At 39.3% G+C, this 26,305-nt stretch overlaps 1 protein-coding gene across 1 annotated transcript; it reads left to right on the top strand.

Annotated features, from left to right (window-relative positions):
• Nucleotides 1–723: 723 nt before the first annotated feature.
• On the top strand, nucleotides 724–17,586 carry LOC144248271 (3'-5' RNA helicase YTHDC2-like). Its single transcript, XM_085567845.1, has 19 exons — nucleotides 724–1,732; nucleotides 2,825–2,973; nucleotides 3,363–3,498; nucleotides 3,850–3,976; nucleotides 4,934–4,999; nucleotides 5,793–5,977; nucleotides 6,128–6,224; nucleotides 6,301–6,388; nucleotides 6,488–6,568; nucleotides 7,004–7,086; nucleotides 8,008–8,113; nucleotides 8,251–8,370; nucleotides 8,724–8,996; nucleotides 9,490–9,616; nucleotides 10,060–10,265; nucleotides 11,558–11,753; nucleotides 12,860–12,969; nucleotides 14,398–14,687; nucleotides 15,083–17,586. Exons 1-19 carry the CDS (start codon nucleotides 1,654–1,656, stop codon nucleotides 15,351–15,353), a joined length of 2,790 nt encoding a protein of 929 aa, XP_085423971.1. The 5' UTR covers nucleotides 724–1,653; the 3' UTR covers nucleotides 15,354–17,586.
• Nucleotides 17,587–26,305: the final 8,719 nt, after the last annotated feature.

Genomic DNA, 26,305 nt, shown 5'->3' with positions numbered 1-26,305 from the left:
TTCAAATGCAAAGAAAAGTTACCATTATTTGCTGGTTTAATTTCATTTGACTGATCTTTAGTAAAGCCAAAATGTAAATGCGTGGGAGATTGCGGGTTTTTGTGGGTTTGCGGTTTTTGCCCCACCCTCCTGGCTTGCAGGTTTTCTGCATGGGTGACCTCCTCTGGCACCTTGCAATCCTCTTACTTTTTCAACAGTAATGTCCAACTTTAATGTGTTTTGAAAAGTAGCTTTTAAGAGAAATGCTTTATCTGACAATCAGGTAGACTCTCTGCATGTCAGCCTTTTTAAAAAAAATCTCAATGGTTTTAGGAAATGGGATTGCTTACTGGTTTATTTTAGCAAATGTTTGTGAGGAGGAAACCTTTTTTTCCTTCCTTTTTTTGCAGATGGAATTGTTTAGTTCTCAGTTTTGAATTTCTGCCCAGTTGAATAAGGTTTGCAGCTTGTTGGAGACAGGAATCTGGAAATTACACGTGATTTCATGTTCTTTGAATTTTTTTTGCAAGGGAGTGCCTCGGTTATGATTGTTGTATGACTTTCCAGTTTAGTCTTTTTGCAGCTTCCTGTTCTTTCAGATCGGTCAATTTGTGTTGGAAAATCTGCTGGCAATCTCTCCCAATCTCTCCAATTTACCACAGTGTTTGTGCTGGTTATGTAACAGGCCAATAACAATTCAAAAGATATTTTTTTCCCGTTTTTTGTTGTTGTTGTTGTTGTTTTGGGGGTTTTTTTTTGGGTTTTTTTTTGGTTAATTTAAGAATTAAAAGAAGTGGCTTTGTCTGTTAATTTAATATACAAGGTTTGAGTCTCCTTCAGCAATACGGCTGACAAAATCCTGACCACAGAAACCACATTTTGTGGCTGTGGATCGCTGTAGTACACAGAGTTTGTGATCAGTGTTGGAAGGCTTCCTCTGTGACCAGCTTCTAAAAGTATGTGAATTGTGGATTGTTCTTTCTGAAGGAAAATCCTGAGTGTTCCTGAGTCAGGTTAAGGAACAAGAAATCAAAATGTAGAGATTTTAATCTTCATGCAAAAAGCATCCTGCAATGTCGACAGATAAGGTCTAGAAAACAGTCCTGTTGAAAGAGAGATCAGGATAAATTATCAGAAGGTAAAGGCCGCTGGGATGTCTCATCTGTCAAGAAGTATTCAGTAAAGAAAGCTCAGCTTTGCTGAATTAGTAGAGGACATGGAGATAAGGCTGCCTTCTCACATGATTCTCATGAAAAGAAAGGAGTTCAGTACAAAGATTTACTGTCTCTGTGTGGAACCTTGCAAAAAGCTGTATTAATTGCTTATTATTTAATTACATTTTTAATCCAGATGGGAGACTTACATGGCAAGTTCTTGTTTGTAAGCCTAAACAAAAACAGCTGTTTTCTTTTTCTCGTTTAAAAAAAAATTGTAGTTAATAATTGTCAATCTTACGAACATCTGCTGGAACACTTCATAAAATTGAAGAGGTTGAGGAGAAACAAGGTGGCATTTGATTTTGGAAATGTTTTGTTTTGTACAGTTTCGAGAAAAATAAACTCCAGTGAAGGTAGTTTTTTAAAAAATTAATTCTGTAAGTGAAGCTGGTGAATATATGATCTTTTACGGATTTTTTCTATTTTAGTCCAAGGGAGACCTTTTGAAGTTAAAGAGATGTTTCTGGAGGACATTTTACGAAGCACTGGGTATACAAACAAAGAGATGGTGAAGTACAAAGAAAAGAAGCAGCAAGGTCAGCGGACTTGTTAATTCTAAGGGTTGGCAATGAGAATCATTGATTGAACAAACAATTAACAGGATTATTTTCTGTTGAAATTCCAGAGTCAGGAGATTAAATGAGTGTGATTTAGATGACAGCAAGTATCTTTAAGCTGTCAATATTTACATTATGGAAATAGTTTATGCAATTAAAGAAAAAAGATCACTTTGATTCAGTGGTTGCATTCTGTTTTCACTCAGTTGATGAATGTCATCTTTTTTCTAATTATTATGCTGTAGAGTTATATATAACTGGGGGCTCTGCCCACATGAATGCTAAAGAAGCATAGGATGCTCTGTACCTTTGGGTGCAAATTAAAGTGCAGCTATTAAAGCAGGCATGATTTTGTACATCTTGCACTAAATGGACAAGGTATTCCCTTCAGTAACATTTTTCACTGCTTTCTTCAGGCATGGATGTATTTTTTTAAGTGTTAACACTCTTGAGCTAAACATCATTGGTTTTAAGTTGATTAAGTAGATACTGCTTCAGAAGTTTTCCTGGCAACTGAAAGTAATGATCCCAGTGATTATTTAAAGGAAAAGTAAAAAATGCAAACCCCAAAGCTATAACATTCAATATCCAGTCCTAACTGGGTATTGATCACAGTGCTCATCTCTGATCACTGGGGTCAGAAAAGTTCAGTTAGGACACTGGTGTTTTCTGATGTTTCTTCCACTGGTGTAGAAAAGTAAGTTGTTACATGCAGGGACTGTATCACTTGTCTTCAGAATTCCATTTGTGGAAAAAGATCTGGCCTGAGATTGTGTGGAAGGTGATTACTTAAGGAAGATACTTTGAATGCAGTAGTTTGGAATAATGGAGGTTTGGGGGGTTAAACACCAAAGTGTTGGGTTTTACCTCGTTTTTATAGCCCTGGTGCAGTGCACTTTGGGTACCCTTAAACATGTCATTTATGTTGGACTGGTAGTAGCATTCTAGACTAAAAAAAGATGTTGAATGGGTAAAACTTGGTAAAACCTGCTGTGACTAACTTTTTTAGTAGAAAACAATGGATAATAAATATGACTCTAAAACTTTCTTGGGGAATACTTTGCATTCTAGAAGAGAAACAGAAGAACACTCTTGCTGAGTGGTGTTCAGCTCAAGATAACACTAACAAAGGGACATCTCGGAGACAAAAATCGGTTCCAAGGACAAATGAGGAGTACAAACGGTTGGATGATGGCGGTGACACAGTATTTAATCAACTGGTAAGTTTTTTCTTTAGTCGGAAGAGATGTTACAGGTGTTTATATTTGTGTTGTATTACTAGCCATTTAAAATCTGTTTTCTAAAGTTCTGTTGAATCTTTCAGGACATTAACGTATTTTAAAGATTACTTGATGAGGATGAACGGCTCTTGCTGAAGTGTGCTCTTCAGTTCGGGTGGTTGCACACAGCTTTTCCTCAGATCAAATGGCTCGACTGCCATTGTGTTCGTACTTGCGTATGACAAAATCAATGCATGAACTGATACCTGAGTGCTGGGTTTCTGTGGCTGCTGGGAAAAATAACCATTGCAATTCTTTGTGGGTAATGTATGAGAATAAAGACAACTCTTGGAAAAGATTAAGCTTTCAATATTGTTTTTTATCTTCAGACTGAAAAAGATGTGAATTGCCTTGAACCGTGGATAGTAAAAGAAATGGATTCCTGTCTTTCTGACATCTGGTTGCATAAAGATATTGATTCGTTTGCTCAGCTGTTAAATCTTATTTTAACTGAAAATGTCAGTGGTAAGTTTCATGTGTTATTGCATAAGAAAAGAGCAACCTCAGATGTACTTAGATTTTTATGGCTACTTTTATCTCCAGTTTCAAATGGTGTTACCTTTGCATTCTGATGCTGACTGAAAAATGATAGGGCTAGCAGAAATAATGAGTTGTTTAGTTAGTTATTGTTTTGAAGTATTGACAGAAGTGTGTTTCTAAAACAGTGTAGAATTCATATGAACTAACTTCAGAGATAAAGTGAGGAAACAAATTCTCTTTGGGCTGGAATTTGAAAGCAGTATTTGTACTATATTTAGATGAAAAAATAACATTTCTACTGGGTTTGCTGGATTTTTTTTTTTTTTTATTTCTCAGTTGATTATAGGCACAGTGAAACTGGTGCGACTGCTCTGATGATTTCTTCAGGGGGAGGCTTTTTGAGTCAAGTAGAACAGTTGATCAGCATGGGAGCAAGTATCCACTGCAAATCATCTAATGGCTGGTAAAAACAGAGAAACCAAAAGATAGATTTATTTGTCAATATAGGAGAGAGGAAGAAAATTCTTTAACATCTAAATTAATTTGCTAGCTTATCACACTGCTGTAAGAACTATAGATTTTGACAGCCTCAACAATTTCTAACTCCTGATAATCACATTGTTTTCTGTAAATTCTAAATTGAATTCTTAATTACATGGTCTTGATTGTGAGCTATAAATTTTGTTTCAGTAGGTCTTGTTTAGGATACTGGTTAGTAGAACAACTGTAATCTACTGAACTGAACCAAAATATTTGGCAATTCCTATTTTCATGGAGTTACACATATCAGAAGATCTTTCTGTTATGTTTCTAAATATATTGTAGCATGTAAAAATATTTGTGGATCTGTAGAAACTCAGGTTTTGTGGTCATGGAGTATGTCTTCATATAAACAGGGAAGTACAGTAAATAATTGTAGTATGGAATGATAAGAATTAGGATTCCAGGGGTCTGATATTTGGTACTAACATTTGAATAACTTGGGGAAGAAATGCAATTTAAAGTTAAAAGGGTGAACTGCATAGTGAGGACAGCTTCTGAAAGACATGAAATAGCCAGATGTTATGCCTGGGGTGTGACTTTTTGAGATGACTTCAAGGATACTGCAAACAGGCAGGTCTGATCTCTGCACCATTTTTAAAGGAATGGCACCTTCTTCCTCCTCACTTCCTTGAGCATGTTTGCTCCTGTGTAAAACTGACATTCTGTTGTGGTAAAGAACTGTAGTCACCTAAAAGTCAGCTGTTAACACCTATTCAAGCACTTTCAAATGGGAAGTTGCAGATCCAGCAATAACAGTACTGATGTCAATACAGAAATGGGTACAAAAGTCTGATGTCAATTGCCTCTCCTGATGTGCTCTTCATATGCATCTTTTGAAGTGAAAAGTCTAATAAAAATACTTGTGCAACTATTTCAGGATGGCTGTGGACTGGGCTAGGCACTTTGGACAGACAGAGGTTGTTCATCTGTTGGAATCCTACAGGTAAGCTGTAACTGTTTTGCAGAATGAGTTGTATATGATATACATAGAGTTGTGATGGGAAATTTGAGATTTGTGTTCTTCTAATCAGAACAGGTTTTAGCTTTTCATGCTCTAAAATCTGGACTTAATAGCAATACCTTTTTTTAAGAATAGGAGTATTTCAAAAAATAAACAGCAAAAAAGTTTGTACTCAATAGCATATTGTTTATGCTTGCACAACTTGCTAATTCTATACTATGTACCATTTTCTTTTCACATGCTTATTTTGGAAACAAATCTGTAATGTGTTTTTATCTATATTTTTTATATGCAATAGGCATATTAAAGAAAATTTGCAGAAGTAATGTGTACACTAGGCCATTCAAGAATGATTTTCTGATTAACTTACAGTTGTCATACTTGTGGTAGTGTTTTGTAAAGATTATCTCTACTATAATTTCTCTTAGTGTAGTTTCTGCTAGTGGGAAATTTTTGGAGAAGACATATCTCTCAAATATTTTTACTTGAACAGATAAACGAGAAGTATCTTTATACTTTCCTTTGCTTATGGTTGTGTTTCAATGAAGTTGAAGAAAACTAAAGTTAACACTAATAAATAAAGTGGCATCCTTCATTGGGTTAACATTGGAATCAGTAAACAGTAATAGTATGGTGATTCCCTTCTGCAACACTTAAACATCAGAATTCAAGACCAACAGTCTTGAATTGAGTTGGTCTCAATCTAAGTTTGATTTGATGGCTCAATGCAAACCCGAAGGGGCAGCCTTGATTCTGGTGTATTTTCCTGTTACAGCGCTTCATTTGGATTTGGAAACATGGATGAAAGTTCCAGTTCCCTGGTCCAAAAAAGTGCTAGTGACCTTAGTGCAGAGGACAGAGAGCTACTGACAGCTTACCATCACAGTTTTGATGATGAAAAAGTGGATCTGGATCTGATAATGCACTTACTTCACAGCATCTGTCATAGTTCTGATGCAGGTAGGTAAATACCTAACCAGTGGTTGTGGATTTGACTTCTGATAATCATGCTCTTTTTTCAGCAATCCACAGATGTTAAAACCTTCTGAGTGCTATTCGACATGTATTTGAATTTTCTGTTTAACTTTGCAAACCCACTTCCTTTTTTAGGAGCAATTTTAATATTTCTTCCTGGGTATGATGAGATAGTGAGCCTGAGGGACCGCATTGTTTTGGATGACAAGAGATTTTCTGATAATGCTCACAGGTAAAACCTTTAGTTACTGTGGCTTTTCATTGCTTCTTTTAAGGATCCTTAAAATGTTCCTTTTGTCTTGCATTAGATACCAAGTTTTCGTGCTTCATTCAAGTATGCAGACTTTGGACCAGAAGAAAGTGCTTGAAAGTCCACCTTTTGGCATCCGCAAAATTGCAAGTATTAGAGGACTTTTTCCAATGCCACAATGACCTATTTTGCCATTGCTTTTGCAGTTATTATAGTTTTGGTGGTTTTGGGTTTTTTCTTTGCAGATTCTTTCTACTAATATTGCAGAAACCAGCATAACAGTCAATGATGTGGTGTTTGTCATTGACTCAGGAAAGGTGAAAGAGGTAGGACTGCCTTAAATTTTCCTAGTGTGATTCTAAAACACACAGTGTATAAATTTTGGAGAACTTTTTTTTTTTTTTATTACTTTACAGTAAAGTGAGAAAAAGCTTTTACTAGCTGAGAGCTAGTGCCTGTCAGGCAACAGTCCTTTCTGAAAGGCTTCAACATGAATTTGTTTTAAGACAAATACTGTAAGCTATCCGTCTCAAAAACCTTGAAAATCTTGAATTTCAAAACTTGTGGAGCATTAAGATACTAGAAAGGAGATACCCTCATTAATTCACTTGAAATTGAGAAGGTACCTTTGTCTCAGAAGCTGCTGTATATATTACTATTTCATACTTTTTAGAAAACTCCTGTTGGTAATCTAACTAGTAACTTGTATTTCATGTACCCTATTGAGTTTTCAGTTTGTATTCCTTTCTTTGTTTTTCTAGAAGTCTTTTGATGCACTGAGTTGTGCTACAGTGCTAAAAATGGGGTGGATTTCAAAAGCCAGTGCTATCCAGAGAAAAGGCAGGTAATAAATGCCTCATAGTGGTTCCCATTTTGCAGATATGCACAGTCCTTTATGTTTAGAATAAACCACACAACATAGTAATTGTTTCTGGCCTATTCCGGTGTTGTGTTGCATAGAGGCCAACACTGGTTCTCTGCAGACAAGTAGGCGTCAGCATGTATTTCCTTGGAATAATCTCCCAAGTTGTAGAAAAGTGATGCTCAGGCATTTCCCAAAGGTCTGGGTTGTTTTCCCCCCATTAATTTGTTCTCCTTCCTCTTTCTCCCACGTAGCACCCGCAGTCACAATGTTTTCACATCATGTGTATGGGCAGAGGACTGCCTATTTCACTTTCTCCAAGCTATCCATGACTTAACAGGCCATGATTATATTCTTCCCAGCACTGTGGGGGAGGGCTCAGAAGTTTATGTAGCAACAAATGCCTGTTTAATCAATCATATTGGCATTAAGCTGCATGTATGCACATAGATGTATATGACTGAGAGAATTTGCTCATTCCTCCCTCATTCACTCACAAGTTACTTCATCTTTATTCTACCTTTTACTCCAAGGATAACTTCTGTTTAGGGGATGTGAGGGGAAGCAAGAAAGTTTGCAACTGGTTCCTTACAACAAAGGATGATTGAGATTTGGACTGGTCTTAGGTTAGCAAAAAACCCACAGCACTTTACATTAGAAAAGCCTTGTTTTTCTTTCTCCAGATTTCTCAGTGTTGGGTTAAAATTACAGTAAAAAATTGCCACACTCTCAAAAATAATTAATGATTAGGAAATTCTCATGTTGCATGTGACCTAACAACACTTTCTTCATGGTAGTGCCTCTTCTTTTCCATTCTGAGTTTCTGTGTCTGTTTGTTGGCTTTTGGTTTTGTTTTTAGAAAGAAATCCTCATTTTCACAACTTCCCATATTTTATTTTCAAGGGCTGGGCGCTGTCAGCCTGGGGTCTGCTTTCATCTCTTCAGCAGGCTCCGATTTCAGAATATGTTGGAATTTCAATCTCCAGAACTTCTAAGACTGCCGCTTCAGGTGCATGTTCAGTTAGAAACTATAACTTTAAAAAATACAATGTCCTCAAACCATACTACTAATTGCAACAAATCATGTGTTTGGCGGCTGCTTCCAAATCTTGGTAATCTTTTTTTGTACTGCCTTTTACCTTGCAGGAGATCTGTTTGTACACAAAAATTCTGGCTCCAATTAATTGTCCAATTGTAGACTTTCTTATGAAAGCTCCTGATCCTCCGCCTGCTGTAACTGTGAGAAATGCTGTGCATATGCTTAAGGTCAGAAAAGGAATAAGTTTAGATGGTAATTGTGTTTGATCCCAAATTTGTGGTGTAGCAGTTTACTGACTTCAGTTTGTACTGAAGCTGTTTTTAATTACTTAAGGATGTTTTGAAGTTTTGCTTGTTGTCTGTTTTCATTTTGTGTGTGGGGATGTGTTTTTCCATGTCAAGGGAAGAGAGTGCTTCAAAGTCTTGTCTCTGTTAATAGTCTGACTTGCTTCTTCAGTGTTTGGAAACAAGTCTAGTTAAAGTCCATTATTCACATCCTTTTTGCTTTCACTGTAAATTGATTTTGTCCACTGTACCCATCCTCCTCTCCTTTATTTGTTTGTTTGTTTGTTTATGAACAGACCATAGATGCCCTGGACCCTTGGGAAGATCTCACTGAGCTTGGTTATCAGCTGACTGAATTACCTGTAGAGCCACACCTCGGTAAAATGGTGTTGTATGCTGTAGTTCTGAAGTGCCTGGATCCTGTTCTGACCATTGCCTGTGCTCTTGCCTGCCAAGACCCTTTTGTGCTGCCCACGCTGGCCTCCCAAAAGCGTGCAGCCGTGCTGTGCAGGAAGCGTTTTGCTGCCGGGACATTCAGTGACCACATGGCCCTGCTCAGGGCTTTCCAGGTAGTCTTTCATTTCAGAGAGTACTAATCACAGCACATCACCCAAGCAAAATGCAGATGTACCAGTTGGATGTAGAGTGGCGGACTGTGATTAAGTCCTCAGAGAAGACTTTCTTTTTGCCTAGTGCCTTTCCTGTGTATTGGACTCATAAATTTGTGAGGGAACCCTTTTTGTAGTATGTTTTGTTTCAAACCCTAGAAAATTTTGAATGTTTCAACAATGTGCCTCTTTGCATCCTACTACACTGAACTTTGAATCATGATCTTAATGTAATGATCTTTATTTATTGTTTTAATTTGACATAATCATCACTAGAGTGAGCACATAAAGAGAATCTAATTGTTGAACAGAAAAAATAATCTGGTTTGATACATTAACTTTTAGAGTGGGTTTTGCATTCATTTTATTGACATAAATGTAATCTTTAAAAAAACACCTGCAGTTTTTAGTTTAAGTCCTTCAAATTAATAGGCAAATGTAAAAACATTTTCAGGCATGGCAGAAGGCACGCAGTGACGGCTGGGAGAGAGCCTTCTGTGAAAAGAACTTCCTGTCCCGAGCCACAATGGAAATCATTGCAGGAATGAGAACACAGGTGCTTGGCCAGCTTAGAGCCTCAGGTAGAGAAGTTGGAAACAATTTTAACGTTGTTTTAAAGTCAAGCATATAGAAATTGTAACAAAAATCATGTTCACTGGTGTAATTTTCCTTAATTTGAAATACACTGTCATGCACACATTCATGCAGGGTATGGTGCAGATGAGGAATTGTGGCTGATCAAACTGAAAGCACCTTCATCTCCACATGCCACTGCGTTTCATGTTTTAATGAATTATTCCCATAGGAAATGTCTTTATATTGTAGAAAATAGTGGTATTCTGTGTCAGTATGAAACCCCTTATCAGGAAGGATTTCAGTGTAATGGTTTCTTCTTGGTGCTGTTAAGGTTGGCAGTGGTGAAAAATGCAACAAAGAAGTCATTTATTTCACCTTTTGTTTCTGACTCCTTTTGAGAGCCAAACACAAGGTAACATGGCACTGTTTTGTCTCTTTCATTTGTCAGGTTTTGTGAGAGCCAGAGGAGGAGCTGATATTAGAGATGTTAATACTAACTCTGAGAACTGGGCTGTAATTAAAGGTGCCTTAGTGGCTGGGATGTATCCCAATCTTGTGCATGTAGACAGAGACAGCCTGGTGTTGACGGAACCAAAGGAGAAGAAAGTGCGATTTCATCCTACCTCTGTTCTTGGTCAGTCTCAATATAAAAAGGTAAAGACACTTTGAATTCATAGTTCAAAAAAAAGGGCACTAAAATCTGTCACGTGTTTTAGAAATGTCTTTTCCTGTTTGTCAGTACTTCAAAAGCAGTATAGGCATTTAACACTACAGCTTTAGAAAATACTGTTCTACCCAGCTGATAGAATTGGAGTTGATTCATTTTTCTGTCGTTTCAGTTAGTCCTTTCTCTAGATGGAAAAGGCAAAAAGGCAAAAAAACTGCCCTGCTATAAAATTGTTTTAAAGATATAATGATCCCTATTCTTAAAAGCAAGTTTTTCTCTGAAACTCATTTTTAACATTTCTTTTTAAAACAACATATTTTGTTTTACCATGGTAGGATAATTGATGAATCTGGTTGAATTCTCACACTTTTTTATGTGCATGTGCGGCTTTCGGGGGGTTCTCGCTGCTGTCCCCCGTCCCTCCCCGGCCCCCCGGGACCCTCCGGCTAGCTGTCCCCTCTGGGGCCGGGGTTTTCCGCGGTCCCGCTGCCCTGGGCTCACCAGGCAGGGCTGGGTTAGCACGGTCCGAGCGGCAGCGTTGCCTCAGTCGCCGCTAGGATTCGAGATAAAGAGACCAAGAGAGACCAATGGTATGCTTGTCCAGAGAGGTTGTATTGCCTGAACGGTTGCAGGGACCAAAAGCCCCGGGCTATTGCCCAGATACAGTTTTATACAGCAGAATTAAGAGTTAAGGTCTAAACAATAGAGACAGTTTTCATCTTAGGCACATCAGAACCGCCCCAGGGGCCAGGTCCAATGGGAACTGCTCAGGGGTGGGGAGAAAGGGGGTTTAGAGAGGAATGCTGAAGCAGGACTTTCCTGAAACAATGGACCATACATAAATGTATCTTTTCCCTCAGTTTCTCATTTCCAGGGCCTTCCTAAAACAATGGGGCATACATAAATGTATCTTTTTCCTCTGTTTACCATTCCCAAGGCCTTTCTAAAACCTTCCTCCACACTACCATGCCAGCATGATAGCAACATGCATGTATATTTTTATATGTATATAATTGTACATGTATTTAATTCTCAAAATACAGAATCATAGAATGGTTTGTGTTGGAAGGGACCTTAAAGCTTATCTCATTCCAGCCCCTGCCATGGGCAGGGACACCTTCCACTAGTCCAGGTTGCTCAGAGCTCCACCCAGCCTGGCCTTGGGCACTGCCAGGTTGAGGCACCCACAGTGTCTCCGGATAAAATGAGAAATACGTTCAAATTTACATTAATTACAGGTAGAGGGTACAATAGCCTGGTTTTACCTGCTCTTCCACAGATTGCCCCAGCAAATGGACAAGCTGCAGCCATCCAGGCCCTCCCCACAGACTGGCTTATATATGATGAAATGACGAGAGCTCACAAGACAGCAAACATCAGGTGCTGCTCTGTTGTGACACCTGTCACCGTGGCCCTCTTCTGTGGACCAGCCAGACTGCAAAGTAATGCCTTGCAGGCATCTTCATCCTTTCAAGGTACACTGGAGTCTGGATTTGGGATGTTTCCATTGGTATACATCAGCGTGTGACATGCAGAGCTTATTTTTCAGTAATATTTAATACATATATTGGCTGATTCTGGAAACAGCGCTGTTATAATTCCTGTAGCTATTCAGGAAGAGTTTGTTGGTTCTGTAACAAATCTCTCCATTTTGGGATTCCTTACCTATTCAAGTCCATAAATTACACAGTCGTAGGGTCTCAGAAACTGCAGTATAGTTTGTAAGGAAAGAATGCAGCCACAATATCTAATGAGAACTGTAGTATTGGTACTGAGAAGTGTAGTATGCATGTTCTCTTTCTGCAGACTACTTTATTTGAATCATTGAACCAGATTATTCAAACAGAATAATTTAGAAACAATCAGTATGGCAAACAAGTCATGTTGCTTCTAGCTAACACATACATTTTCAAGATATGTTCTACTGATAATTTTTAATTTCAGTTAACTGTACTATTAACTGTAAGTAATAGAGAATATATTTACATTTCCTTCTTTTTTTCTCATTTAAATTGAGTCCTGTTGGAATGGAAGCAAAAATAACTGCTTCTAGTTGTCATACTTTGAATCAAACTAAAAGTCCAACTTATTTCTAAAGCTTTCCTGTCTTGCTTTTAAACTGTGAACCTTAGAGTAGTACTCATGCTGACTGAATTGCACTTAAGAAAAATAAAGAATCCTAATTAATAGCCATACATATTTTTTTTTCTTACTGGGTCTTTAAATCTGCTGTTTTACTAGGAAATAGAGGCATGTGTGATTTTGCCAACAGCTTTAGGCAAAAGTTGTATAGTGGCCTGTGAAAACTGGTGAAGGTACATGAGTTGGGTCACATCATATCAATCCACGTTTTTACATAGTAGGACCTTCAGCAGGTCTGGCTACTTGATTGCTGCTATCTGGAGCAAAGACTTTGCAGTGTATTTGCAGAAAAGAAGAGGTAGTTTTACAAATGTTTACATTTAAAGTCAATTTTAGAAGGAAAAATATTGCTGGTAATATAGTAGTATGCGGGTTTTTGTATAGAAATAATAGTAGAAAAAATATGGAAATTCTGATGAACCTTTTGTCTTTAATTCAGGGGGAGGGGTATCTAATGATAGCAGCGACAGTGAGATGGAGGACAGGACGTCTGCTGATCTGGCACTGCTGAAGCTGGATGAATGGCTCCATCTTAAACTGGACCCTGAAGTAAGAAATTACTCCTGGGTTTGCTTCATGTAGAGGAATTGTAAAAAGATGTGAAAAGGTTTTTGTAACATTTGAGTAGCCAAGAATTTTCTCCAAGAATGTCATGGTCCATTTAGGTCTCTCGAACTAGGTACTCTGTGATTTAACCTTTACTTCACAAGCTCATTAAGAATTAAACGGCTTCAATCCCCTTTGGCACAGAGTTGTCTGTTGCATGAATTTGTGTATTCAAAATCCAAGTTGCAGTGTTTGATCACCTGTCACCCATACCTTTCTCTTCTTTTACCTGTCAGCAGAAAGAAAGAGAATAGTCACCTAAGTCAACAGTGAGAGTGCTCATCCCTCTTCCTCCATATTGGTGTGGGTGTCCTGTCTCTCACAAAAGGGAGCAGGAAAGCCTCAGCAATCCAGATGCTGTTGGGTCTGTTTCAAAAACTTTCTGGGTAATATGATGTTTTATATCTGAGCTTGGCAGTTTTGTCCCTTTCCACAAGTCAGCAGATTCTGAAGAGACTGGCAGACAAAAAATGATGACTGCAAGGGACAGCAAGCTGCAGGTGACAGTGACAGCATAAGGGCCCTTCTGCTCCTTCTGGCCTCCTGTCCTGCCTGCATGGTGCTCCATCAGGCCATAGCACAAGCTGGGATAAGCTAAAATCTGGACAGGAGCTGAGAGAACAGTCACATTGGCATATTGTGTTCTTCTTTCTCTGAGAGGATAACCAAAATCAGATCAAAAAAGGAGCACTTGAAGCTGAAGTTGCTGAGAGAAAGTTGCTGTCAGATTTTGGAAGGATACATTTCAAATCCTCTTTGAAATAGAAGTCTTTATGTCATTGAGGAGCTGTGGCTGCAGTTTATGGGTCATGAAACACACAACTTTACCAACTCTAATAATAATACTCTCTCTCCTAGTCATGTCCAGAAGAGTGATTTTTAAAAATTTATCGTAATGGAAGCGTTTCTGGTAGCAGAATTAGACAATAGTCTTCTGAATTTAGTCATCACACTTGACCAGGTGTTGATGTAAGAAAAATATCACTTAGAGCTCTTTTCCATCAACTATACTGAAGAGTGCATGAGTAGAGACTGATTTGAGAGGAAGGGCATAAAGCATGAAAGGATTGAGTTTTCTTGAAAGATAAGAAGGAAAAAAAAAGTCTGTGGAATTACAATACAAAGCTAAGTTTAGTACAGAGCTAAATGAAATGTTTCCAAAATGACCTTGTACCCAAGGAAAAGAAAGCAAATTAACATCATAGTTTAAATATGGATTATTCCCCTTCCCCAAGACCTTAGTCTTGCCTTCAATTCTGGGCTCTGTTTATATTGGAATGCCAGGTGTTGCTTGATAGGGAAAAGACAGGGTTCTCTTACCTGTGTGATCTAATTTTCATCAGTATTTAACAGAATTGGAATTCATTGCAGGCTGCTGGTATGCTGCTGCAGCTCAGGCAGAAGTGGCACAGCTTGTTTCTGCGTCGTATGCGAGCTCCTTCTAAGCTGTGGTCTCAGGTTGATGAAACAACTGTAAGAGCAATTACAGCTGTTCTGAGTGCTGAAGAACAGTCTGCAGGTCTGCAGCAGCCTTCAGGAATTGGCCAGAGACCAAGGCCTGTGACTTGTGAAGAACTTCCTTTGGCATCTACATGGAAGTCAACCAGCAGCAGAAAAAGCTCAACAGAAACAGAATTGTCTGACTCCTCTCATGCTGAAAAGTAAGATGCTGAGGTCTTCTGCTTACTGTAGGTTGCAGTTTATGTATACAAGTATCACTTAAGTTTCTGCTAGTAATAGGTGAAAACAGTGGAAGTACATTTGGAAGGTGTTATACTGTTGTATGCTGCATTGTAATCCCAAAGAGAAGTATTTCATACCTGGGGCTGCTGTTTGAGAGAGCAGTCAGGAATATTGTCCATGAATTGTGATGTTTGAGAAGTAGCAGAAGAAGTTTAACAGTAGCATTAAAAAGCAATGAATGGTCAGTATGAGTTTTTAGTTAGGTTTAATAGATGTTGTAGTTGCTGTAATACATGGGGTCATGCTGTAGGTGGACAGGTCGATGTAAATTGTTCAGTGACTGCTTGTGAAACTCAAGGTATGTCCTTTGTAGGGTTTCAGTGAAATCTTCTTCTCCTGCACTCCACCAGCCAAAGAAGTACAAAGAAAAAGACATTTTGCTCTCCGGACAATCCTCAGATGACAGATCAGCTCAGTCCTCAGTAAAACCTGCAGAAAGCAGTAGCTATTCCAGCCCCTGTGCTACTCCTTCTTCTCCAGTGTCTGGAAAGGTAGAGTTCTCTAACATACTACCCTGCTCTTCCAAAATAATAGAATTTCTTGCTGATATCATTCTGCAGTTAGGTATTTTACTGATAAATTAGGAATCTAACGTAGCTTTTCATTTGTAACACTGCATAATACTTCCTTCTGGAATTTAAAAATCTAGACTAAATATCCTTGTTTCACTAGTTTAATACAGCAAAAATAATTTATGGACTGCTGAGGTAAAGCTATCCAAAGTAGAAAAAATGAGATTTAAAAAAAATCCCAAACTTGTTCTAATAAACGTGTAAGTTTTTTTCAACTAAATGAGTATATTATATACATACTTCTGAAGTTTTTGGATTCTGCCTTTTTCTGCATTCATAATAGATTTTCAGTATCAATACTGATTCTGTCTTACCTGCCTTACTATGACTGATTTTTGTGATGGTTATTTTAACAAAGCACACATTTTTAATGAGATTACTGTGACAGTTGTCCCTATATACTTGAATAGTAGACTGCAGTAACACAAAGGAGATCATTCAGAGGAAACTTCATGGACTCATTGGAGGATGTAGTAATTCCTCTTGAATCTTTCAGCTTTTAAATTAAGACAGCGTAAAAGGAAGAAAACATGTTTCCCGAATATAGAAATGCGAGTAGTGTGCTGTAGGCTACACTCTAGGATGATGAATTTTGGTGTCATCTCAAGGTCTGTCAGATTTTAACCAATTCTAATTAATCACTAGGCTTTTTAATCCTATTCTGCTTCCTGCCCCCTATTCTTGTTTCCTGCCCCTCATGGATGAATTACTGTGGAAGGGGCTAACAGCAGGCCTGTTAGCTAAAGGAGCAAAAAGAAGCTGAGAGGCAAGAAGCTGATCAAGAGCTCTCTCCAAGGCTGCTACCAAGGAGGCTGAGAGAAGAACTGGAGAAAGATAAGGAGAGAACTGCAGCTGGATAAAGCATTTTCAGAAAGTTAACTAAAGTCACTGTTACTGTTCACCAGTGGTGTTATGTTGATTTTTTTGTGGCCAACAGTTGGGGTAGAAGAAGTATAAACAATTAGAAAGTTTATAAAAGGTCATGTTCGATAATAAAGAGTTGCCATCTGAGACCGCCTGTGGTCTGTGCTTTGTGTGGCGACCGCCTCACGATGCAGTGTATATACCAGTGACAGCTGGTGCCCACCGCGTGGAGCAGCAGCCTGAGCAGCGTGGTCGGTCTGGAGCCACGCGGGGTCCCAGCGACTGGCAGCCCTGACCCGCTGGGGAGTGGCGGGGGAGGCGGCGCTGGTGCAGCTGAGAGTGGCGGGTGGAAGCCACAGGCAAGTCCAGACCTGATTTTCTCCTATCAACACACCTGGAAGCAGGTGAGGCAACAACTAGTGATAATGGGAGATAAATCTAAAGAGGAAGAGACTGTTTTGGCTACATAGAAAGCTTTGTTAAGAAATAAGGGAATTACTACTTCAGACTATGCCCTTTGTAGTATATTGCTGTGGGCTAGATCATAGGATTTTGCTACTGATCCTGACACAGCATTTAGTGTTAAAGGTTGGAAAAAAAGTCAGGAACAAGCTGTGGGAAGTCACCTGAGCGGGAGATAAAACTATTGTCAATCTAGTTGTTACTTGGAGATCGCCTTTTGAGGCATTAAAGGAATGGAAAACAGCGGGAACAAGCAGAGTACAAGGTGGATGAAGATTTGGGGTTGATAAAGTAGTCTGATGGGAGGGATGAGTCAGATGGGGCCTCTGATGGGGAACTTGTTGCATACATCCTTGAAGAAAGTGCAGGTGCCCATGGAAGTTACCAGGCAGGCTACCAAAGCTTCCAGGAAAGTTGCCAGAGCTTCTGGGCTGGATGCTGAAGCTTTTGGGAAAGCTGCTAAGGCTTCTGGGCAGACTGACAGAGTATCTCCTTCTCAGACTCCTAAGCCTCTTTATCTCACACCTGCACAGCAGCTTTCAGCGGTGCCTCTATACACTGCACCACTGCGCCAGTTAGCGGAAATGTCTTTGGCAGAGAGACAAACCCAGCTGTCTGCCCCCTGCTCCCCTCTGACGCTGTTGAGGCAGGATGGGAATGAACAGACTTTGTTCAGAAGGCTGAGACTATAACTGATTTATTTCAAAATACATCACTCTTTTATACAGAGCTTTGTGCAGACCAACTCTATTGGTCCTGAAGTGAAAACATGTCACCCTATTGGTGTGCAGTGGATGACGTACAGTAGTAAAACCTAATTATAAACAATGTGAACAAGAGAGATAAAGAACTTACATTCTTTCTCAACACTTTCTCAAGCTTCTACCTGGTTAGAAATTTATGGTTTTTCTTTGAATCTAAGACCTACGCCCCTCCACTCTAGCCCAGCCATTTGCCGCCCGCCCCCCTCTGAGCTGCATGAACAGTTTGCAAGGTCGTATCCTCCACTGCTGGACAGTGACAGCAAATCAAGTGAAGAGTCACCCGCAGTAACACCTGAGGTGGGGCAGGGAACTGTTGGCAGTTCAGCTTCTAAGAGATCTAGCCCTACTGCCCCATGGACTTTGCCTCTGTGTCAAGTAACTGTGCTTCCATGACAACCTCAGAAGTTTTGGGAATTTCTTAGGAAGAAAGCAGCTGAATAAAAAAATTGGGACCTAATAGAAAGATTTGGTGCCCCAAAAGTACCTCAGGAGGAGAGTGTTAAGGCAAATGTTGCCTGTGATAATCCTATGGCTTTTCCAGTTTTTAATGCAGTTCCTGGAATAGGGCAGGATGACAGTCATCATGTCTTTGCCTGGAAGGTTGTGCAAGATCTCCAATTGAAAGTGGCTCAGTTTGGTATTAATTCCTCAGAGGTAATGCAATTAATACATGTAATTAATGCAGTATGCTTGTACCTTATGACATCATGCATCTTGCTACAGTTTTATTCCAACCAGTACAGTATGGTGTGTTTCAAGAAACTCGGAGGTGAGTGGCTGAGCTCACAGCTTTAACAAATATGCAGCTGCCTCAACACGACTCGTCATGCTGTGGGTGTTGATGCCTTATTGGGCACTGGGCCTTTTGCTAACCCAGATTTGCAGGCAAGGTGGGATCCTTCAATTTTGACACAAGCTCGGCAAATAGGCATGAGTGCTTTAATTAAAACAATGGAAATGGCAGCTCCAAAACAGAGATATGTTACTATACAACAAGGGATGAGAGAACCATTTTTGCAGTTTGTGGAAAAGCTTGCTGCAGCTATTGAAAAACAGGTAGATAATGAACCTTTGTGACATAGATTGTGTATAGAATTGGTGAAAGAAAGTGCAGACCCAGACTGCAGAACGATTATTGACACCTTACCTGGGGAGCCCACATTGCCTGAAATGGTTACTGCTTGCTCAAAAGATGGTTCAGTAGAGCATAAAATGACAGCTCTTGCTGCAGTTCTAAGACCACCACCGAAATGCTGTAATTGTGGACAGCAAGGGCATGTAAGGGCACAGTGTAATACCCAGAAAATAACATCTAAGTCAAATGCAAGCAGCAATGTTATGTGCAATCATTGTGCTAAATTTGGGCACTGTGCACGAGTAAGTATCATGCAAATGGTCAGCTGTTGCAGGGAAATGGGAAGAAGAACACGAAGGGGTGTGTGGGGACACAAATAACCTGACGACCATTAACAGCAATTATGGGCCTTCCCAGCACTGTAAAGCTACCCATTTGCAAACAGTATTCAGGAGCAACAAGTGGGTCCACAGGGATTGATGTACCCACCACCGACACAGTAACTATTTTGACAAAAGAAATCTGCAAAGTGCCCCATGACACCTATGGCCCAATAGGACGTGGATTGAGTGCATTTCTGATAGGGATATCAAGTACTACACTTAAAGGTATTCATGTGCATTTAGGACTTATTGATGTTGATTATTTAGGACAGAGTCATGCTATGATATGAATTGATGAGTGCCCTATTACTATTCAGAAAGGAACTTGCATCACTCAGCTTGTAGCCTCTGTGAGTTTTGTTCCCAATACGGTAAGTACCTCAAGTGTTCCGGACTGAGAAAGTAACGGAGAACCATCCAGAAAAGACATGCATCCTCACAGCCAGTGGATATCATCCAGGGACCGTATCGGTAACAGGTTTGATTGACACTGGAGCAGATGCTACAATACTCTCGTGACTGCGTTGGCCTCAATCGTGACCTCTCACTCGTGCAAGTTTTGGACTGATGGGGTTGGGTGGTTCTACAACAGGTGGCTTGTCAGCCATTGTAATTCATGTGAAACATCCCGATGGCCAACAAGCTAACATCAGACCCTCAGAATTACTGGGATTTTTAATTACTATTATTACAGAATTGCTATGGATTTTTAATAGGAGCCACTGTGATGCAGGGTGGTGAATGTCCAGTTGTAGCCTTGACATGGTTAACAGATAAACCTGTCTGCGTTGATCAGTGGCCCCTTACTACTGAAACGCTTACTGCCCTGCAAGAATTAGTCACAGAACAATTGCAAGTGGGTCATATTGAAGAATCATTCGGCCCCTTGAATACCCCTTGTAATAAAAAAGAAATCAGGAAAATGGAGACTTTTACATGATTTACAGCACATAAATGCTGTAATGGCAACAATGGGAGCTTTACAACCAGGCTTTCCTACACTGACAAAACCTGGCTAAAAGATGCATTGAATCAGATATATATCACTAATACTTTCTGAAAGACTAAATATGGTCTGCAATAATTCTAAAGTTCATCAGCTGCTTACATTATTCTTAAAATGTAAAATTGTACTGCTCTCAAAAGTAAGAACCTTCCTCAAACTCCTAAGTAAAAGGTTGTTTGAAACGTATTCTTTCAAACAAGAAGTGTTTCTCAAATATTTTACAAAACCTAGTGAAAATATTATTTTCTTGCAAAATTTCACATTCCTGTACAGACCCAAGCCAATTGTGCTTAAGCAATCATAATTACTCATACTATTACTGTGTTCTTCTACGCTACAAAGTACATATTATTTAATGTCAGTAACTTCATTTTATAAGCTAAATTAATAGTTTAAGACTTTCCATTAGGAATCAAAGTGTATCTGACAGTATTTCGGAGATTAAAATGTGTGAAAATACCACAAATACATAAAATTGCAGTCCTATACAGCATGTGAACATAGTAAAATACAATGATCATGACAGTTACATTTTTCCATTCTAATCTTTTTCTGAAGCTTTGCATGTGTACCAGGTAACTGGGCTGGGCTTGGTGTATCGCTGTAGAGCCCCAGGAGCTCTGCTCCCACTCAGCTGAATGTTAGCACATGGGCACCAGCCCTGGGCAGGAGCCAGTACAGGGCCCCTCCTGCAGGAGAAAGGATCAGGCCCTGCTCTGTAACTTTCATTTTGGCCACTTCTGTGAACAGGTAAGAAAGGTCAAAATGAAACTTTTCCCAGCTATTTCCGTCTGCTTTATCTTTTTAGGTGCCAGAACTCTGGGTCACAGATGGCCTGGGTGTGTGCTGAGCAGTGCAGAACCCATGAAGTCCTTGGTTTCCCCACAAGTTGCCATGCCTTGTTCCCAGGTGTGCCCAGCTCTGACAGGAGCAAGAGTCTGCAGCGCCGTGCCCTGCTCAGCCAGGGCTGTCTGGCACAGAGCAGCAGCAGCGCCAGCACCTTTCAATCCACTCCTTCCTTATCTTCTCCTGGGACACAGAAGCCTCTGGAAATCAGCACCACCAGTCTTCTTCCCAGCTCGGAGCAGCTCCTACTGGCAGGCAGATGCTGCCAGTTTGACTGCTTTCAAAGGGGAATAAAGGCAGAGATGTACATGCTCAGGAGCCCTGGGCATATCCAATAAATGTGCAAACATGTGGGAGATTTGTCAGGAATTGTTTCAGCTGTTATGCCAACAGTGCCTTCTCTCCTGGTTCTGTGTGTTATAGATGAGTCATGTAACAGTTGGCTCTCACTGTTAAGAGGTAGATATTATGGGGATGTAAAAATGTATAGTGATGTTATTGTAATACATCCTCCCAGAGTCCTATTTCCCCTGCCCCTTGCAATAGCCTTGGTAGTCAGGGGTTTTGGGGAGGGCTGGCTTGTGACCAGGAGGTGTGGGTGGCGTAGCAACACCTGACCTCCAATAAGAATGTAAGAAAGGAATCTCCACCAGTGGATGGCAAAACTTTGACAAAACTTTGGAGGGGTTAAGGGTATAAAAGGCAGAGCATCCATTCTATAGATGTGCTGCTTGTAATGGTCAGAGACTCCCAGTGCTGCAAATTTTCCTTATTCAGTCCTTTGTTAAGATTTAATAAACATTTAAATTTTTTAAAAGTAAGCGTTGTTTCTCAGAAGTGCAATGCTTTGGGCCGTTTTCTTGGTCTGGTTTCCTTTGCTTGGGTCCCATCTGAGTGCTCAGTTGGGGTACAGGCTATAGGTGTTTGGTGCACTCCTGGAGTTACTCTTGGATTCCTTGAACAACAGGGTTTGGCCACAAAGTGAATTTGTGCTGCTTTGTGACAGAGAAGAACTTCCCCGGTTATTTTGCGTTTGCTGTACGGAAGGGTGGTTATTGCTCTGCATAAATTCACAGGCCAATATAGAGTGCTTGCACTGTGATGTCAGGGCATGGTTGCCATGTGGTCATGGTGACAGCAGAAGGTTGTCTTGGTGCACGGAAGGCCTCAGTGTCAGAGCAACCCTAGGGCTTGCTCAGTGCAGGAGCATCCTCCTGGTTGAGGTGCTTGTCAGTGAGAGCTGCCCACTGACAAGAGCCTTGTTTTTTCTAGTGTTGGACAAATCTGCACAGCAGTGCTACAATGATTGAGCAACTTGCTGCTGCAGCTTTCACAGCTTATGGCGTTGTTTATTCTGGCTATTACCTCACTAACCTGGCACGTAAGTAGAGGTTTTCCCTGGGTGTACCCGAACCTGGCTTCTGTATGTCTTCCTGCTCTTTGTTAGTGCCTGAGTTATTTTAAAACAGAAAGAACACTAGAGTGCCACTGGTTTGGTAAAGCTCCTGTCAAGGCATCCAGGTACAAGGGGATTTCTGCAGCCACAGGGGCAGCATTTGCAAGGGAACCTGCAGGGGTTCTTTTCCCTCCACGGGAGAGTCTGAGGCAGCAGAGTCTGTCTTTTCCTCAGTTTGCTGGGACATGCAAGACAGCTTTGAAAATGTAAACTGGAGACCTTCTTGGAAGGCCTTCTAACAACTGTGCAGTATTTCCCAGAATTCAGGGAAAGCTTCTTTCTTTCTACATTTTGTCATGAAAGGATTTGACTGTCTAACTTGAGCCTTGACTGAGTGTTAAATAGTGATTCCCTTTGCAAGGAAGAGCAAACTCCAAAGCAGTGAGTGTCTGCTCCTGGAACTTGGAGCTGCTGCTGTGTTGTGTCACAATAGAGCCTGCCCCATCAGAGTGGAATTTTGGAAAAGCTTTTCTGGGCAACTGTTTCCAGCAAGTTAATGAGAAGTTGTGCATGCATCTGATTAAAAAAAACCCTAGGTACCAGAAGGAGAGGATTTTTAAAAGAGGTGTTATGTGTTTGGTAGAACAGGAGCATTGAGTGTTAGAGAACAATTTGCATTTTCTTTATCATGTTTGTGTTCATTTAATGGCTAAACAGGCCAAAGGGTAGGCATGCCCAAGAATATTATCTGGATCTCTTGCTGGTTGTATGAATGAAATGTGTCTGCTGAAGGGATGTTGTGAAAGGGAAAACTCTCTGTTCGTGGTGCTTGTTCTGTGGGTTTCACCAGCCCAGACAATTTTCTCACAGCATCTGGTTCATTTTCCCTTGCCTACTACAGGTCACCTGAAGCATGTATTCAGCGGTGCTGGTCCTAAGGTGAGTAAGAAAGGAACATTTCATGTTTGTGCTGTTTGGCAATTGCAGAGTAAGCTGTATGCTTAGCCAGAACCAGTAGGCTGTAGAGGGCCAGGCATGCAGGCTGAAAGAAAATCCATTTTCAGGCATTCCACAACAAATACAAAGGCATAGCTGGATATTTCCTAATTTCCAACTCAGAGCCTTGAAGACCTACAAACTCAGTTTTGCAGAGAGTTGAATAAGCCCATTTTAATGAAGTCACAGCAACTTAGATTCCTATCCCTCTAAAACTTCATGATACTTCCTTAGAAGATGTGGTTGTAGAATTAGAAGGACAATTTAATGCGGTATTTGCAGTCAAACGGGCAATTTTGTGGCTGGGCAGCTGTGTGGGCCAAAGGAGCCCAGGGTGCTGGTCAAGAGCAGCTGAAGGTGGCCAGCGCCTGGCCAGGTAGCCAAGAAGGCCAAGGGCATCCTGGCCTGTGTCAGCAGCAGTGGGGCAGCAGGAGCAGGGCAGTGACCGTCCCCCTGGGCTGGGCAGCGCTGCGGCCAGAGCTGGGAGTGTGTGTCCACTTTCTGCCCGGTCGGTCTGCATCTCACAAAACAGGATGGGACCCGGACTGGTTGCAGACTTAGCATTTATTATGTCTGTATCCTCCAAGCAAAAAGCCAGAGACACAGAGAAATGAACATCCATGCAAATCTAGATCAAAGGCAAGATGGCAGTTGATGCAAAGCCTTTTTCTACATATTCTTTGAACCAATACCATAAAAGAAAAGGTGCAGAGTCATTATACCCTAACCAATAAGAAAAGGACCCATGTGGGTTTAACATTACCAGAAGGACTTCTATGAACCTCAAACGATATAGAGTAATTCATTATATAAGACTGAAACTTTTTCTATTTTTGCAAAGCATATATCTAGGACTTTTGACATCTCAAACTATCACTAAGTTCTTGTTCTTTCTTGCTCCTTATGATAAATATAAATGAATTCACTTGGTTCTTATTTTCCTAGCTTCCCATGAGAAGGTTTTGAAATTTCCCAGCCTTTTTCAGCTTTATGTCTACTTTCTGGGGCCTTTTTGCACTTTCTAAAGTTTTTTACCTTTTATATATTCCTACAATTCCCCCTCTCTTTTTAAATAAACTATTTTTGACTTGTCACTTATTTATTACTTTGTGTTCCATAGCTTTACTACTGCATATATTTATTCATGTAGGAAAAAAGTTATAAACTTTTTACATGAAGGTACTTTTGTTTTTGTTTGTTTTAAGCTCTATAATTCTAAGTTAAACCATTCTTAATGTTGGGTAAAGTTAGGTTTAGTATCTGTATTAGGTTCTGATAAATTTTGACTTTTTTAAGGCCTCAATGTAAAGGTTAAATTTGTGAGTGACTTTAATTGTTTTTGCTGAGGTTTTGTGAATTGTCTATAATTTTTAAAAATTTTTTTCTTTTGGAAAATAAAAACTTTTTTGATGAGTTTGTAATTTGTTGTGAATAATGAAGTGTATGTGGTATTAATATTAATATTCTAATAACAAGATTTTACTGAACTTGTAAAGTTCTTTTGATTAAGGAGTTAAGCTCTACTTCCTGAATAAATTGTTTAACTATGTTTCTTTATTTTTAATTGTAGATTGTAGAGTTTTTAAGTTTTTGTATATTTTTGTGAATGGATTTAGAATGATTAGACAAATTTATGTAGCACATTCTTTTGAATTCTTTTCAACTCTGTTTATGTGTTAGAAAAGAAAATTAACTGTTGTTTGATTTTGGAATTTGTTGGACACTGCTGATGTCAGTCTGCGTGTTACTGAGCGCACTGGATGTGGTATTTGTTTGTTTAGTTAATATTTAATCTTGTCTATTTGTCTTAATGTTTTTTCTGAAGCAATTGTAGGTAAGAAGAAGCTTGTTGAAATATTTTGTGGTTTTTTTTGAAAGACTGAAATTACTGCTGTAATTTTTTGGGTATATATGAATAGATCTTTTGTCTTTTCTTGTCTTTTTTGAAACTGTTTTAGTACTAGGTGTTATTACAGTGAGTGTGCTAATGTTACATGGTTTGTCTTTAGGGTATGATAGAATGTTTTGCTATGTTTTATTTCTACAAATGAACTAATAACATTTTGGTAATTTCCGTGGATATTTGTTAACTTTAGATTTTTATCTACAGTGTATGAGTAATTGCACTAAAGCCTTAAATTTTTGTATTCATAGTAAGAGTGAATAGCACTGTATTTTGGAGAATTATTTTTTTTCTAATTGTTTCTTGAAAATGTGACACGGAAATTTATTGCTAAGGAACTATGGATCTTTAATTCTTGGGGTTCTGAACTTGTTTTGAGGGGTTGTTTGGTCTAGAGGCTTTAATCCCATGTGCGATTGTTTCTATTAGTAATTTCACTTAGCTTGTTGTTAAATCACTTTTTTGTTAAAAGATCATGTTATATAGGTATTGGCTAATTTTTAGTGGTACACTAACTAAACAGGTTGAAAAAGGCTTTTTTGGATTTGAGTGAGACATACATATGGTATCTGATCTTGTAGCTTTGGTTAATGTGACTTAGACATTTGGTTTTGGTGTTGTATAGGAAAATTTGCATGATAAAAAGTAAGCAAAGTTAGAAAATACAAAGTGAACTGATTTTCTTTCATATCTTTTTTGTTGAGTTACTCTTTGTTAAAAGAATTTTCGATAATATTTTAACTTTTAAACTGCATTTTTTGGAGAGTTTAGAATATTAATTTTTTAGAATCTAATGATAAGAAATCTTTCTTTTCATGTTTTTGTTAAAAGAGCTCTACGAAACAAGCTCTACACATGTATCATTATCATTAGATTGAAGTTTGCAGATTCTACAGGTGACATAGGAACACTGGGCGTGACTTGTAGTCTCTGTTTAGCTTACGTTTGTGTGATTGCTTTTTTACTTTTGGGTTTGTTAGTGTGTTTTGGTGTGTTGTATGGTTTGATGCTCTTTATTGGAATTCACTTTGCTTTTCTAGTACTTGGAGAAATACAAGTATACTCTTTGCTTTAAGTTATTAATTGGCGAGGACTTTTAATTTGTCTTCTTTCAGGTCTTTTAATTAAAACAAGAGAATTTTTTTTTAGTTTTGTTTGTGTGTTATTTGTAAAATGCTTAAGAATTGGTGGATCTGGTTCTGCAAAAGAACTGTTTAAAAAATTATAAACATATAAAGCTTGACTCAATTTTATCTGTAGTATTACTTC

Source organism: Lonchura striata, chromosome Z (genome assembly GCF_050655825.1).
Source record: "Lonchura striata isolate lonStrDom1 chromosome Z, ASM5065582v1, whole genome shotgun sequence".
NCBI lineage: Eukaryota > Metazoa > Chordata > Aves > Passeriformes > Estrildidae > Lonchura > Lonchura striata.
Note: the sequence above shows the minus strand (reverse complement) of the source record. Positions and strands in the feature narration are given on the sequence as shown.